General features: G+C 43.7%; 1 protein-coding gene across 7 annotated transcripts in view; it reads left to right on the top strand.

Annotated features, from left to right (window-relative positions):
• The window catches only part of SFMBT2 (Scm like with four mbt domains 2), a 173,586-nt gene that overhangs the window by 137,619 nt on the left and 20,745 nt on the right, over window positions 1–15,222 (top strand). For all 7 annotated transcript variants that reach the window (XM_043882854.1, XM_043882852.1, XM_043882851.1 and 4 more), the window contains 4 exons: window positions 62–175; window positions 5,871–5,913; window positions 7,690–7,760; window positions 10,320–10,459. In XM_043882854.1, coding sequence (XP_043738789.1) covers window positions 62–175; window positions 5,871–5,913; window positions 7,690–7,760; window positions 10,320–10,459 — 368 coding nt within the window. The remainder of the gene's footprint in view (window positions 1–61; window positions 176–5,870; window positions 5,914–7,689; window positions 7,761–10,319; window positions 10,460–15,222) is intronic.

The raw sequence follows: 15,222 nt of genomic DNA, 5'->3' as shown, positions 1-15,222 counted from the left end.
TCCTTCTTCTGTGTCTTTGTTGTTAACACCTGTTTTCACCTGTTGTCTCGACTCCCCGCAGGCCTGCAGAGCCCGGCTCCAGAGTTCATTGTGGACGTTGAATCTATGGACATCTTCCCTGTGGGTTGGTGTGAGGCCAACTCCTACCCTCTGACTACACCACACAAGACAGCCTGTGAGTATTGCCCCACTCTGAGCCTAGCTGGGCATATCTGGAACTTAGGTGAATAAATAGGCAGTTTGGTAAAGAGAGTGGAGCCAAACTGTAAAAATCAAAAAATGTTCTGTTTTGCACAGAACACCAGGACTTTTGTCTCATTCATTCTGTAAGCATCTGCGTGAGATGAATGTCTGCAGGCATTTCCCAGCTTGAGAAACCAAGTCACGGTGACAAGGCGGAGATGAGTGTCTGGGATCTTTACTCCCTGTTTGTATGCAATTCATGAGCAAGTTTAAGCTAAATACTATATATTTGTATGATTGTATCTGAGAAAGAACTTATTTTCCTAAGATATACCCCAAAGGTTTACCCCAAAACCAACCGTAATTGGTTCCAATAATTTACTGACATAGGTGTAAACACTTAACTATTCCTGGCAATGAAGAGATGGAATTCCAATGCCCAGTTGTGGACATGACTGGTGATGAAAGTAAAGTTGGATGCTGTAAGGAACAGTACTGCATAGGAACCTAGAATGTTAGGTCCATGAATCAAGATAAATTAGCAGTGGTCAAACAGCAGATGGCAAGAGTGAACATCGACACTTTATGAATCAGTGAACTAAAATGGACTGGAATGGTCGAATTTAATTCAGAGGACCATTATATCTAGTACTGGGGGCAAGAATCCCTTAGAAGAACTGGAGTAACCCACAGAGTCAGCAGAAGAGTCCGATATGCAGTACTTGGGTGCAATCTGAAAAATGACAGAATGATCTCTGTTTGTTTCCAAGGCAAACCATTCAGTACTGTAGTAATCCAAGTCTGTGCCCCAGCCAGTTACGATGAAGAAGCTGAAGTTGAATGGTTGTATGAACACCTACAAGACCTTCTGGAACTAACAACCAAAAAATGATGTCCTTTTCATCATAGGGGACTGGAGTGCAAAAGTAGAAAGTCAAGAGATGACCTGAAGGAACAGGCAAATTTGACCTTGGAGTACAGAATGAAGCAGGTCAAAGGCTAACAGAGTTTGGCCAAGAGAATGCACTGGTCATAGCAAACACCCTCTTCCAACAACACAAGAGAAGACTCTACACATGGACATCACCGAAATCAGATGATGTCAATATCGAAATCAGATTGCTTATATTTGCAGCCAAAGATGGAGAAGCTTGAAACCATCAACAAAAACAAGACCGGGAGCTGACTGTGGCTCAGATCATGAACTCCTCATTGCCAAATTCAGACTTAAATTGAAGAAAGTAGGGAAAACCACTAGACCATTCAGGTATGACCTAAATCAAATCCCTTACGACTATACAGTGGAAGGGAGAAATAGATTCAAGGGATTAGATTGATAGACAGAGTGCCTGAAGAACTATGGATGGACGTTTGTGACATTATACAGGAGGCAGCTATCAAGACCATCCCCAAGAAAAAGAAATGCAAAAAGGCAAAATGGTTGTCTGAGGAGGTCTTACAAATAGCTAAGGAAAGAAGAGAAGCTAAAGGTAAAAGAGAAAAGGAAAGATAGACCCGTTTGAATGCAGAGTTCCAGAGAATAGCAAGGAGAGATAAGAAAGCCTTCCTCAGTGCTCAAAGCAAAGAACTAGAAGAAAACAATAGAATGGGAAAGACTAGAGATCTCTTCAAGAAAATTAGAGATACCAAGGGACCATTTCATGCAAAGATGGGTTTGATAAAGGACAGAAATGGTATGGACCTAACAGAAGCAGAAGATATTAAGAAGAGGTGGCAAGAATACACAGAACTATACAAAAACGATCTTCATGACCCAGATAATCATTATGGTGTGATCACTCACCTAGAGCCAGACATCCTGGAATGCAAAGTCAAGTGGGCCTTGGGAAACATTACTATGAACAAAAGTGGTGGAGGTGATGGAATTCCAGTTGAGAAATTTCAAATCCTAAAGGATGATGCTGTGAAAGTGCTGCACTCAACATGCCAGCAAATATGGAAAACTCAGCAGTGGCCACAGGACTGGAAAAGGTCAGTTTTCATTCCAGTCCCAAAGAAGGGCAGTGCCAAAGAATGTTCAAACTACCGCACAATTGGATTCATCTCACACGCTAGCAAAGTAATGCTTACTGTTCTCTAAGCCAGGCTTCAACAGTACATGAACCATGAACTTCCAGATGTTCAAGCTGGATTTAGAAAAGGCTGAGGAAGCAGAGATCAAATTGCCAAAATCCGTTGGATCATCAAAAAAGCAAGAGAGTTCCAGAAAAATATCTGCTTTATTGATTATGTCAAAGTGCTTTAGTGTGTGGATCACAACAAACTGTGAAAAATTCTTCAAGAGGTGGAAATACCAGACCACCTTACCTGCCTCCTGAGAAATCTGTATGAACATCAAGAAGCAACCGTTAGAAATGGACATGGAACGAAAGACTGGTTCCAGATAGGGAAAGGAGTATGTCAAGGCTGTATATTGTCACCCTGCTTATTTAACTTATATGCAGAGTATATCATGTGAAATGCCAGGCTGGATGGAAGCGCAAGCTGAAATCAAGATTGCTGGGAGTAATCTCAGATATGCAGAGGACACCACCCTAATGGCAGAAAGTGATGAAGAACTTAAGATCCTCTCGATGAAAGTGAAAGAGGAGAGTGAAAAAGTTGGCTTAAAACTCAACATTCAGAAAACAAAGATCATGGCATCCGATCCCATCACTTCATGGCAAATAGATGGGGAAACAGTGGAAACAGTGACAGACTTGATTTTCTTGGGCTCCAAAATCACTGCAGATGGTGATTGCAGCCATGAAATTAAAGGACGCTTGCTCCTTGGAAGAAACGCTATGATCAACCTAGATAGCATGTTAAAAAGCAGAGACATTACTTTGCCAACAAAGGTCTGTCTAGTCAAAGCTATGATTTTTTTAGTAGTCATGTATGGATATGAGAGCTGGACTATAAAGAAAGCTCAGTGTCAAAGAATTGATGCTTTTGAACTTTGGAGTTGAAGACTCTTGAGATTCTCTTGGACTGCAAGGAGATCAAACTAGTTAATCCTAAAGGAAATCAATCGTGAATATTCATTGGAGGGCCTGATGCTGAAGCTGAAAAACTTCAATATTTTGGCCACCTGATGCGAAGAACTGACTCACTAGAAAAGACCCTGATGCTGGGAAAGATTGAAGGAGGGAGGAAAAGGGGATGACAGAGGATGAGATGGTTGGATGGCATCACCGACTCGATGGACATGAGTTTGAGCAAGCTCTGGGAGTTGGTGATGGACAGGGAAGCCTGGCGTGCTGCAGTTCATGAGTTCACAAAGAGTTGGACATGACTGAGAGACTGACCTGAACTGATTCTTGGCATTAAATTACCAGTGAGATTTCAATTGGACTTTGAAAGGGGCATTACATTACATCCTTCTGATCACCGAAGTGCCAAATCAAACCAATATTAGTAGTCAAAATAGCCCAGCCTCCCACACACACACACATGCACACATAGACACACCACTTAAATATATACAAGTGTGTGTTTTAAGGAAAATTGTTGTAGGTCATTGTCCTAAAATGATAACCATTTCAAAAAATATTCATTTATAGTATATAATAATTCATTCAATAATAAATCTTAGCATTTATAATTCCACCCTAAAGTGTCAACAGTAGTATTTAAAATTGTATGTCCTTAAAGGTAAGGCTTTTAATTTTTTGTGAAATAGGTCAGATATTTCTAATGTTTTCTTTATTAATTTGTATGCTGGCTGACTTTTTTCTAGCATCCTCCCATAAGGTTCATTTACGTAGATGCTCAGAACATTGCTGGCCTCCTGTTTCCTGAGGTCGAGAAATTTTGAAGGAACCAAGAGACTTACCAGTACTCCCTACGAGTCAGAAGGGGTTATTCATGTGAATAAAGTAGGGGCCCAGGCTATAAACAGAGGTGGATTCTAAGAGGTTCTGCCCTGTACCCAGTACTGCATACTGAATCTCATCCAATGACAGTAATGCCTTGCGCTCAATTTAAAATATTTCTAAAATTATGCGCTTAGAATAATGATTTCAGTGTTGAGGGCCTTCTTTGTCTTTTATTCTCCCTTGAAATGTCTTGGTCCTTGGCTCTCAGCCCCCACCGCCCTGGGCAGGTTTAGATGCAACCCCCTGTGCCTGCTTGTGCCTCAGACAGAAATTCGTGTCCTGACCCTCTCCCTCCCTCCGTCACTGGCTTTGGGAGGGGAGGAGCATTTTGAGTTTTTCTGGGTGAAACCCCACGCAGGTTAAGGTGAACACAGCGATGTTTCCTCTCTGTTCCCCAGCCTGTTGTGTTTGGCTTCTCATCAAGACATCTCACAGTTTGGGCATCTCACCCCAATTAACAAAGACTGACTTAGGCAACTTAGTCTACACACTCATCTTTCCCTTTAGAGATCACAGAGTTTATACTTTCTCATAGTAATTACAGGCAGACTTCGTTGTCACACATACTGCATTTTTTACATATTGAAAGTTTCAGGCAACCCTGCATCAAGCATGCCTGTGATACCACTTTTCCAACAATATTGTTTCACTTCGTGTCTTTGTGTCACATTTTGGTAATTCTTGCAGTATTCTCTTTCATCATTATTGTATTTGTTGTGATTATCTGTGATCAGTGACCTTTTGATGTCATCACTATGACTCAGTGACGCTCAGATGATAGCATTTTTTAATAAGTATTTTTGATTAATGTATATACATTGTTTTTGTAGACAGAATATTATTATGATACACTTGATAGACTACAGATTTATAGTAGACTTATAAAATATAACTTTTGTATGCACCGGGAAACCAAAAAATTCCCATCACTCCTTAATTGTGATAGTCACTCTTTTGGGGTGGTCTGGAACCAAACCCACAACATCTCTGTGGGTCTGCCTATATTGGAATTGGATACTAAATAAAATCAAGAATAGATGAAATTTTGAGTCACTATTTCTCTTATTTATTTGTGTTCTCCTTTTGTTTCTCATACACGCATTTTGCTTTGAAGAGGCAGTCTAATTAAACTTGCCAAACTCTGACAGCTTTAGAAACTCTGAGAATTAATTTTTCCTAATGTTGGAAGATGCAGGATTATGTGTGTCTGAGTTAATAGATGCCAAAAGCTCTGGTCTGTCTTTGTAAAGGTGATTCCAACCAGTTATAAATGTAAACTGGGAATGTTCTTAACCTCAGGTTATTGTTGGCTGGTTTCTGTCACTATTTGCTAGGTGCCAATCCACTTTTTAATGATAAAATGTTGTAGTTTGTAAAATGCCTCTAATCCTAATTTGGGAGCATGCTTCTATGGTAAAATTATTTACCTTACCACACTTCTGTGGGAATAAGTCATCTGGATAATCATGCTTGTACCAGTCCATTTCACCAGCTGTGTTCCTGAGAGGTCTGACATGTGCATTCTTTTTATTAGAAGCACATTTTAGAATAAAGTAGCCCATGTAGTGATAAGGTAAAATGCACTAAATTCTCTTTAGATTTCATTTCTGAAAAGTAAAAGTCTGTTTTGTGCTGGAAGAGATGAAGATAAAATTGTGGCTGGAATGAAGTAACTTTTCACTTTTAAAATTGTTATTTTAAAAACAGACACAGTTCTATACCTATGGCGCCATTAAAAAAAAAAACAACTTATTCCCAACTCGCTGAAAAAGCTGCTTTTCTTTTTCCCCCCTTTTGCCTATTTTACAGCACAAAAGAAGAGAAAGATTGCAGTTGTGCAGCCAGAAAAACAGTAAGTGTTTTTCCACAGAAACTCCATGATAAGCTGTGAGGTCTCTTTCAAGAGGATGGAAATAGGGCTGTTTTGTTAGAGAACTGGTCACGACCTAGCACAGGAGTCGAGGAGACAGGGAGACATGTATGGAGCATCTGTTACGTGCAGGACACGCAGGGTCTGCTTCTTGAGGAATTTCTTTTCCGAACTGTAACCTCTCACTTTCATCCCAGCGAAGCTGACCTGTCGGATGCCCACGGTCCCGCATTCTGGTCAGGGTGCTCTGGGACAGTTCTCAGAGTGCTTAATGCCCCGGGGCCCCCCAGAGCTGCCTGTCCAGGCCTCAGCTCTGCCCCCTTGCAGCCTGGTGAGCTGGAGCAGGTTGTTTTATTACGCCACACCTCAACGCTCGCCTTTGTAAAATACCTATTTCTCGGGGAGTTTTAGAAAGATTAAATTAGAGTCCACATGAAGATGTATGTCCCTCCATTGCCAAATAAATGTAGGTCACTCCACGTTTCAACTGTAAGTTTATGAGGAAGGAGGATGTTCTATAGTGTGTGGACCTACTGGCTGTATATTTTTGGAAAATTGTCACTGTTAGTACCATGTTTATATGTTTAAAAATGTCTGGAATACACCACGGTAAATATCCCTTACTGAGTGAATCTGTTTTCTTAATAGACTGATGGAAAGGGAGTTGAAAGCAGCTTTTCTTTTTTTTTTCATGTACTGAAGTTGAAACTTAAAATCGAATAATAGCTTCATTGTTATTTGATGTGAATAACAGTTTAGCGGGTATTCTGAGTATGTTTCTAACAGTGTATCAGGCTTCTCATCTGACTCCAGTTTTATCTGGATAACATTGAAATAGGTAAAAGCTGAAATAACAGTCCTCCTCATTGAATCTCAGTTTGAATTCATGACTCCTAAATTTGCAGCCTGTGGATCAGCAGTTTTCACCTGTACTCGCATCTGTCACTAGACAGCTCATTAAAACACAGATCGCCAGGCCCCATCTGTAGAATTTCTCATTCAGGATGTCTGTGATGGGGCCTGAGCTTTTCCACGTGTAACGGGCTCCCAGGTGACGCTGACCTGACAGCTTGGAGACCCTGCTTTGAGAGCTGGCACCATAGATGATCCTGCTAAGAGCCCTCATTACTATTTACTTGGAGTCTACGTAACTGTTCATCTGTGCAGTTTCTGTGAAGTCAACCTGTACATCTCCTGGAAACCCGATTTGCCTTTTTCCCCTGGAGCGATAGTTTTTGTATTTGTTCAGCAACTTTTTACTGAACAGCAGCACAGACTCCTGTCCTAGACTAACAAGCCTACTTCACATTTTAAGAATCGTCAGTTCTGAGATTTTTCTTTAAGGATCTACTTTTCAGTCTGGCCTCAACCCATACACACACGGACCCGAGAAATCAGAAGTCAGCAGAAAGTCATTAATAAGTCTGACTTTAATGAAAGTCAGTGCAAGCTGACATTTCTGCATGTCCTAAATATGATTGAGGACATTTCTATGATTCTTTAACAAGCGACATGCCCAGGAAGTGACCTAGAGGAGCCTCAAAGATCAGTGATGACCCCCTCGAGGGGCAGATGACCCACAGGCTTCTTGAAATTATTGTAAGAATTGCCCCCCGATGATCTTACCTGTTCTTATCCGTGCACACGTGGTGTGTTACATGTTCATAGCTTAGATTCCTGTAAGTTATGGAAAGACTTTGGAAGGTACTGGTTTCTTCTGTAGCTTGGGACCCACGGGAGTGTCTGCTCTATCCACAGATCATCATCCACAGTGCCTGTTGAGAAAATACCTCACGACCTTTGTCTGTTCCCGCACCTGGAGGCCACAGGTATGTCAGCTGGGTAGGATGCCCTGACCCTTCTCCTGTCTTGCTGTGAGTGCAGACATGGGTGTATTTTTAGGTCATTATGACGGTACTCAATTCTGATATATTTTTAGGTCAGTATGAAAATACTCAACTTTGATCTGACTATCTTTTTTTACAGATACCTACTCCTTTAAAAATTTTTTTCTAAGGTTTATTCTTGGTGCCTTTCCTTTTTTGTTTCTTGGTCAGTAGCTAGAGACACTTCCCTTGGCATGAGAAGCTGGGTCCATGCCTCACTTGGAAATTACATGTCCAGTTAGAACTGTGTATCAGGAATAATCCTGTTGGAAAAGAGTTGGAAATATTATTAGGCATTTCTTTTTGGACATTTTATGCCATTTTTGCCAGTTGCCCTTGCATTTTTACACTAGTGGTTAATCCTTAAGTCCCCGTGGGCTTTTGAATTGTTCCCTAAAACCTTGTTTGAGTGGCTGGTTGGGAATAATATGTTTGTTTTTTTTTTAATGTATCATGTCCTATGTCTTACAGTAACTTTTAAAAACATAAATATGAATTACCTTTGGATTACACATTTGATTATAGACATGTTTGTACATTAAGTAATATATTTGATTAAGTATTCTATTTTCCAGCCAAAAGGAAGTCTGCTCTGAACCCAAGATTAAAACTTGTGTACCATGGAAGAATCCTATTAGTCAAAGTTTTCTTTGCAGTAAAGAGAGCAGTTTTATGAGTAGACTTACTAAGATTGTTTTTTCTAAAGAGCTGGGCAGAGTAATCCTACCCTCAAATTTCCATGTAAATGCAGCTGTGGACTTTTTTTTTTTTTGGCCTGTTTTATAAAATTAAAACTTCAGAATGATTTTAAAAGACCCATGTCATCTTTCAGAGTTGGTAATTGTTATTTTACTCCTCTGTCTTATACTTGGAAAAATAACATATCTCCCCCCTTACCTGTTGGTTCTCAGTTAAAGGCCTATGAGAACAAAGCTTCCTGGTCTGTCGAATGACCATCCCAAATGAATAACAGGGTTTTTAAAATTTATTTTTTAATTAGGGTATCATTGCTTTACAGTGTTGTTAGTTTCTGCTGTACAATGAAATGAATCCGCTGTATGTATGCACACATCCCCTGCCTCCCTCCTACTCCTCCCCCCGCCCCAGCTCTCTAGGTCATCACGGAGAATGGGGCAGAGCTCCCGGAGTGGCACAGCGGCTTTTGCTTGCTCTCTGTTTTACACATAGGAGTGTGTCTATGTTCATTTGTTCTTCAGTTGCTAAGTCATGTCCAGCTTTTTGCAACCCCATGGACTGCAGCACATCGGGCTCACCTGTCCTTCACTATCTCCCAGAGTTTGCACAAATTCATGTCCACTAAGTCAGTGATGCTATCTAACCATCTCATCCTCTGCCACCCTCTTCTCCTTTTGCCGTCAATCTTTCCCAGCCTCAGAGTCTTTTCCAGTGAGTCAACTCTTTGCATCAGGTGGCCAAAGTATTGGAGCTTCAGCTTCAGCATCAGTCCTTGCAATGAATATTCAGGGTTTATTTCCTTTAGGATGGACTTGTTTAATCTCCTTGCAGTCCATGGGACTCTCAAGAGTCTTCTCTAGCACCGCCTTTCGAAAGGATCAGTTCTTGGCACTCAGCCTCCTTTATAGATATATGTCAGTGTTACTCTCTTGACAAGTTTTTACACAGAGAGACCACTGTTAGTGCAGCCTGGCTTGGAGCAGCCCTGGGAGAGGGTGGATCTTAGCTGGTCCTGTGACCACATCCCGTGTGTAGATGTCCAGTGGGTTCCACTGATGTTACCATTTAGTTGTTCTGCTTTTCCCCGTGGCACCTTTGAGACACAACTAAATCAACACCTTGCCTGTTCACTTTCCAAGCTGGAAGACCCATGAGGGAAATGCATATTTAAGTCCCTGGGAGGCACATTTCATGTCCCTGAGGCTGGCAAAGTGAGGAAGCCCTGCCATATCAGGTGTTGGCCTGGGTGTAGGGCAGTGGTGAACATATACACACTGTAATATATAAAGTACATATAAAGTATATAATATATAAAGTACATAACTGACAAGCCTGTAGAGCACGAGGAGCTATATTCGGTGTTTGTAATAACTTTTAAGGAAAAGACTCTGAAAAAGAACATATATATATATATATATATATATGATTTCCATGGTGGCTCAGTGGTAAAGAATCTACCTGCCAATGCGGGAGATGCAGGTTTGATCCCTGGGTTGGGAAAATCCCCTGGAGAAAAAAATGGCAACACATTCCACTATTCTTGCTTGGAAAATCTCATGGACAGAGGAGCCTGGCAGGCTACAGTCCATGGAGTCGCAAAGAGTCGGACACCTCAGTGACTGGTCAACAACATCAGCTAAATAAATATGGATAACTGAGTCATTGTGCTGTACCCCTGGAACTCACAGAGCATGGTGGATGTAAAGTATCTGATAGGGAGACTCAAGGCCCCTCTGGGTAACTTTGCTGGAGCAGCGGGTTAAGCCGTGGGTCCTGGAGCCTCGACCATGTTTCTCTTCCGCGCAGGAACAGTGAACGGGAAGTACTGCTGTCCTCAGCTTTTCATCAACCACCGGTGTTTCTCGGGCCCCTACCTCAATAAGGGCAGGATCGCTGAGCTGCCGCAGTCGGTGGGGCCAGGCAAATGCGTGCTGGTCCTTAAGGAGGTAAAGCTCATCCACGGCCACGGATGGTGGTGGGGTGATGGGGGTGGGCACAGTCCCTGAGGGAGTCATAGGAGTTTGGGTCCATTCATGTGCCAAGCACCCCCTTCCTCTCCATCCTGCGGTCTGAAGGTGGTCATACACAGATGGGAGCAGTGTTCCAGCCCAGGAAGACTCTCTTCTGTTGGTGGGTGTGGGGAGGTTGGGCCCCTCCCTTCCCAAGTCAGCGGAAACGCTCACTACATTTGAGTAAAATCTTTGGTGAATCATCACTCTTCTGTTTAAAAAGGTGACCTATCTTGAACCTTCATATAGTCACATTCCTGTTTTTGTGACAAAAAAGCATGCCCAGAACATCACGTGCACCATGATGAGTGTGTTGTAGTTCCTTGGGCACAAGGGGTCTGTTTATCCATCTGTTTACCCACTGAACAAACTTACATGAGCTGCGCTTTGTATCAAGAACAGGGCCTGTGGGGTCGGGGAAGGGGGCCGCCCGCTCTAGGGACTGGAAAAGCATCTGAGCGCCCTGGAGCATCGGCAGGATTACGGGAAGGAACGCTGGAAGCACCTTGAATGTGCGGACCACAGGGCCAGGCCTGGAAAGTGCAGAAATCTGAGTCCAGAGAGTCCTGGGGCCTGCACCCCACCCCTGGTGCTTGGCCTGTATTCTTATTTAGGCCTGCTTTTCTTTAGACCCATCACCTTCATATTTTACATCCCCAAATCATTGGAGGCGTGGCCCAGCCTAAGTGGCGAGTGGACCCCATTGAAGAGAAATTGATAGCTAAAGGGAGATGGTGTTGGGGGCGGGCAGTCCCTCTCAAGGGCCTCAAGGAGGTCGGGGTGGGAGGTGAGCTGCAAACTGTGTAAGTTGACACAGACTGTAGACCCTGCAGATGTTAGACTTGGTCAGAGAAGAAACCAAGCCCAGCTTACACATGGGAATTCCTGTCCCCGTGTAAAATAAGGCCCCTAGACCAGGAATGGGCTCCCAAGTCCCCCAGCAGTTTCAGCCCGTGAGGGCATCCTTGCCGCAGCCTTGTCCCCTGCCTGTATTTCTGCTGACTTTGTCGCCAGCCATCAGAATGGAACAGGGGACTGACACAAACCTGGTACTTGTTTAAAGTCCCTGTGAGACCGTGTCACACTCACATGATTGTGAGGTCCGTGGCCACCTGGGGGCCCTGTTAACAAACATGGTAACCACAGGGCCAGTCTCTCTCTGAGGCTTGACTGGTTTACTTTGCTACATACTTGGTCAACAGTAGTTAGCCCTGACCGAGTCTCTGATAGGTGCCAGCAGCCAAGTTTAAAAGCCAGGCCAAAGCAGTTTTTTGATGACAGAACTAGTTTTTTTGCTGATGTTCAGAAAATGCACAAGGCAGGAAAGAGAGGAAAAAAAGAAGTAAGCGCTTTAGTTCTTTGAGTGCAAGAAAAATGTGAGTCTGCCAAGCCAGTCTTTATGCTAATAGTCCTGCCCTGGACCTGTGTTTGATTTCAGGTTGCATTTTACCTATGGAGAAGGAGATCATTGGAGCAAAGACAGAGCATGTTTGCTTTATCGGGCCATCAGGGGTGTTCATAGTTAAAGGTTTCTCTGACTTTGGAAAATGTAGACTGATGGCTATTTTCCCCCTGGTTCTTCTAGAGGTAGATGAGGTCTGTGCATGTGGGCACCACACTGGCATTTGTGTGGGAGGTGTGGTGGTCTTGAGCTCTGAGAGGGCAGTGGACCAGAGACATCTCTCTCAGTCTGCTTCTGTGGGCTTAGTAGCTCTCTAGCCTCAGGAAGTGCAGAAGTCGGTGTGAGGACTGAACGGTCCATGTATGTTTCTTTTTGCCCATCTACACCTTCCGAGGCTTTTTCGATCGGTTATTGCACACTTAGCAGCTACTGTCATGTCAGATAGTCTCCTAGCCGTGGGAACCAAGGAGAGAATGAAACATCGTACTTCCATCCATCTGTCCATTTAGACAGGTCCAAAGCAATTCAGGAGTCATAAGCACGTGCTGGTGGGCGCTGTGTTGGAAGCTGGGAGGGAGGTCAAGGGGAGCAGGAGCTGTGCCCCCCAGGTGAGTTGATTCCCCCCTGCCCACGGCCTCAGAGCAAGGACTTAGGCATTTCAGGTTATACTGGAAAGAGGAAAAGTCTTGCCTACGTGGCACCCAGTTAAGTCAGTCAACAAAGTCAGAGATGCAGACACGCCTCTGGATGATATTCTCTGGATTTTATGCTGAACATTGACCATTGAGAACTATGTACCAAGCATGTGGGTGGTGGAAACTATAGTACATATGTAATGTGTGACACAGGAATTAAGTAGACAGTGTCCGGGAAGGTTGGGAAAAATGTAATTTTTTTGTTGTTAAGGTTTATTATAAAGAAGATGAGATACCTTTGTTGAATTTTCTCATTGCACCATAGGGTAGGATTTTGTAGGAAAGGAAATCAGTGGCAAGTGCTATCTCCTGAGCTTCCCTCCAAAGACATAGATTTTATGGTACCAAATAAGTTTTTGGTGAGAATCAATCATTCATTAATTTTTAGATGTACAGAATAATTTAATTTCAGTGCCCATCTTGAAATTCATTGAAGAAATTCCCCAAATTGTTTACTGAGCACCTACTGTTGCCAGGCATGGTTCTAGCTACGGTGAATAAAGCAATGAACAAAATGAAGCCCCTGATTTCTCGAGGATTAGGTTCTAGAGAGAGTGATGGTAAACAAACAAATCAACATGTTTTGGATACAGGGAGGGTTTCCTAGTGACCTGGAATAACAGAATTCACGGAGGCCTTAACAGCAAGGAGAAGGAGCTGTGGCACAGGGTAAATCTGTCTGATTCGGCACATGCGAGTTTGCCTGTTGTCCAGCCAGTTGGAGATGGGTGTGAGAGTCCAACACACATTTGGTGGCCATGGGTTTGCTAGTGTGTGGACGGTGTTGGCAGCCAGGTGCCTTGTAGGGTGAATACAGGTGGAGGAGGACAGTCTAGTGGTTGCACCCTGAGGTCACTGTCGTTTGGGGGGGCACAGAAGGATCATGAGAGCCTGGGGTCCTGAGGGTAAGGGTAGAAAGTGTCTGCAGTGGAGGCAGCGCCACCAGCTGCTGACGGCGTGGAATAGGACAAGGCTGAGAAGGACTCCTTCTTGGCAAAGCTGGCATCTCAGGCAATCTTGATAAGACCTGTTTCCGGGAAGCCCCATTGCATCGTGTCCCTGAGAAGCTGAAGGAGAGAGAGAGGAGTCCATGGGTGTAGGCGGTTCTTGAGGGTTTTAACCATCTGTGGAGACAGGAGTGAGGTGAGGGACCAAAGATGAGAGATGGAGAGAGAAAGTAGTTTTCCTCCTTTAAGTCGGGAGGCTGAAGCCCAGTGCACACACAGAGGGTGACAGTCCAGGGGAGGGGAAGCGGGGGTGAGGTGGGAGGGGATGGTGTCCAGTGGGCTCGAGCCGCTGTCACAGGGCACCATGGGCTGGACCAGGCAGCTCAGGACGCAGACATGGATGCTCACAGGTCTGAGGCTCCAGGTCCTCCATGGGGGGCCAGCCCGGCAGGTGGGTGAGGACTCGCTTCCAGGTTTGCATGCAGCCACCTTCTTGCTGTGTCCCCATATGCCTGAGACGGAGGGAAAGCTCCCATCCCAGACCCGTCCAGCTGTATAAAGGCTATTGCTTCTCTGTGATAATAAATACACACCTCATGAACCCTTAGAAATCCAGGGAGATGTTGCTGTAGCGCCAATTTCCCTCTGGAGTTACTCAGACCAATCTCACGCCAGTTTATTGGGAATAGTATTCATTGGCTTCACAGCAAACACCCTGTCGATTATTTGGGGACAAGTTGTGTGCTGCCTTTTGTGGTCAAGAGCACAATGACGTGAATTCTGATGCTTTGCAAGGTTCAGTAATTCAGTCTAACTTGGGTCTTCGTAACAGCTGTCAACTTCATTATTTTCATGGAGAGAACTCTAATGCACCACAGTGTCAGGTACACACAAATTATTCCGCTCACAATTCCAAGGTTTTGTAGAGAGCTTGTTGAATTTAGAGACATACGATGTGACATCGGGAGAAGCCATAGGAAAATTACTCAATATCGCATGCTGTTTACGATTTAATTGCAGGCCGTTTCCACTCTGAATTGAAGTCTGGAAGGCATTTGCTTTTCACAGTCACAAAATACATTTCGATGTACAAATAAGATGTAGCTCTGGGGTTTTCTCAGTGAAGCACCGTGACAAGACTGGGGTGAGATTTTATTGTCTGTTGATAAACACTTGGTGTGTGATTTCAGCCAGGACCAATTGGATTTATTTTTAAACTCAGTTTCTGTAAATTGTACTGACAATAAAAAATAAAACCAGATGATTATTCTAATAGAGAAAACATAAACTTACCAGAACTGCTTGTATTGCCGTGTTCTGGCCGTTGAGTGCTTGACGGAACTGTGTTCTCTTGGTGGCCCTTTACAGGCACCTTGGAACACAGCAAAATGCTGCCCAGATGAGAAAAAGACACTTGTCAGGCTAACTGCTGAGAGTAAAGAATATTTTAAGATCAAATCCTCAGTGGTCATAAAGCTTTCTTTTTCAGAATTAAAGCAGGGTGCAGCCCATGCCGGTTACATCCTGGAACACGCCAGGTACCTGAAAACTGAAAGGTGAACATTTCTGCCACATGCCTTTCATCTGGGGGCTTCCCCAGTGACTCAGCGGTAAAGAATCCGCCTGCATTGCGGGAACTGCAGGAGACTCGGGTTC

This window comes from Cervus elaphus, chromosome 23, assembly GCF_910594005.1.
Source record: "Cervus elaphus chromosome 23, mCerEla1.1, whole genome shotgun sequence".
In the NCBI taxonomy this organism is placed as follows: Eukaryota; Metazoa; Chordata; class Mammalia; order Artiodactyla; family Cervidae; genus Cervus; species Cervus elaphus.
The sequence above is the reverse complement of the archived record's forward strand: the minus strand, read 5'-3'. Positions and strand labels throughout refer to the sequence as shown.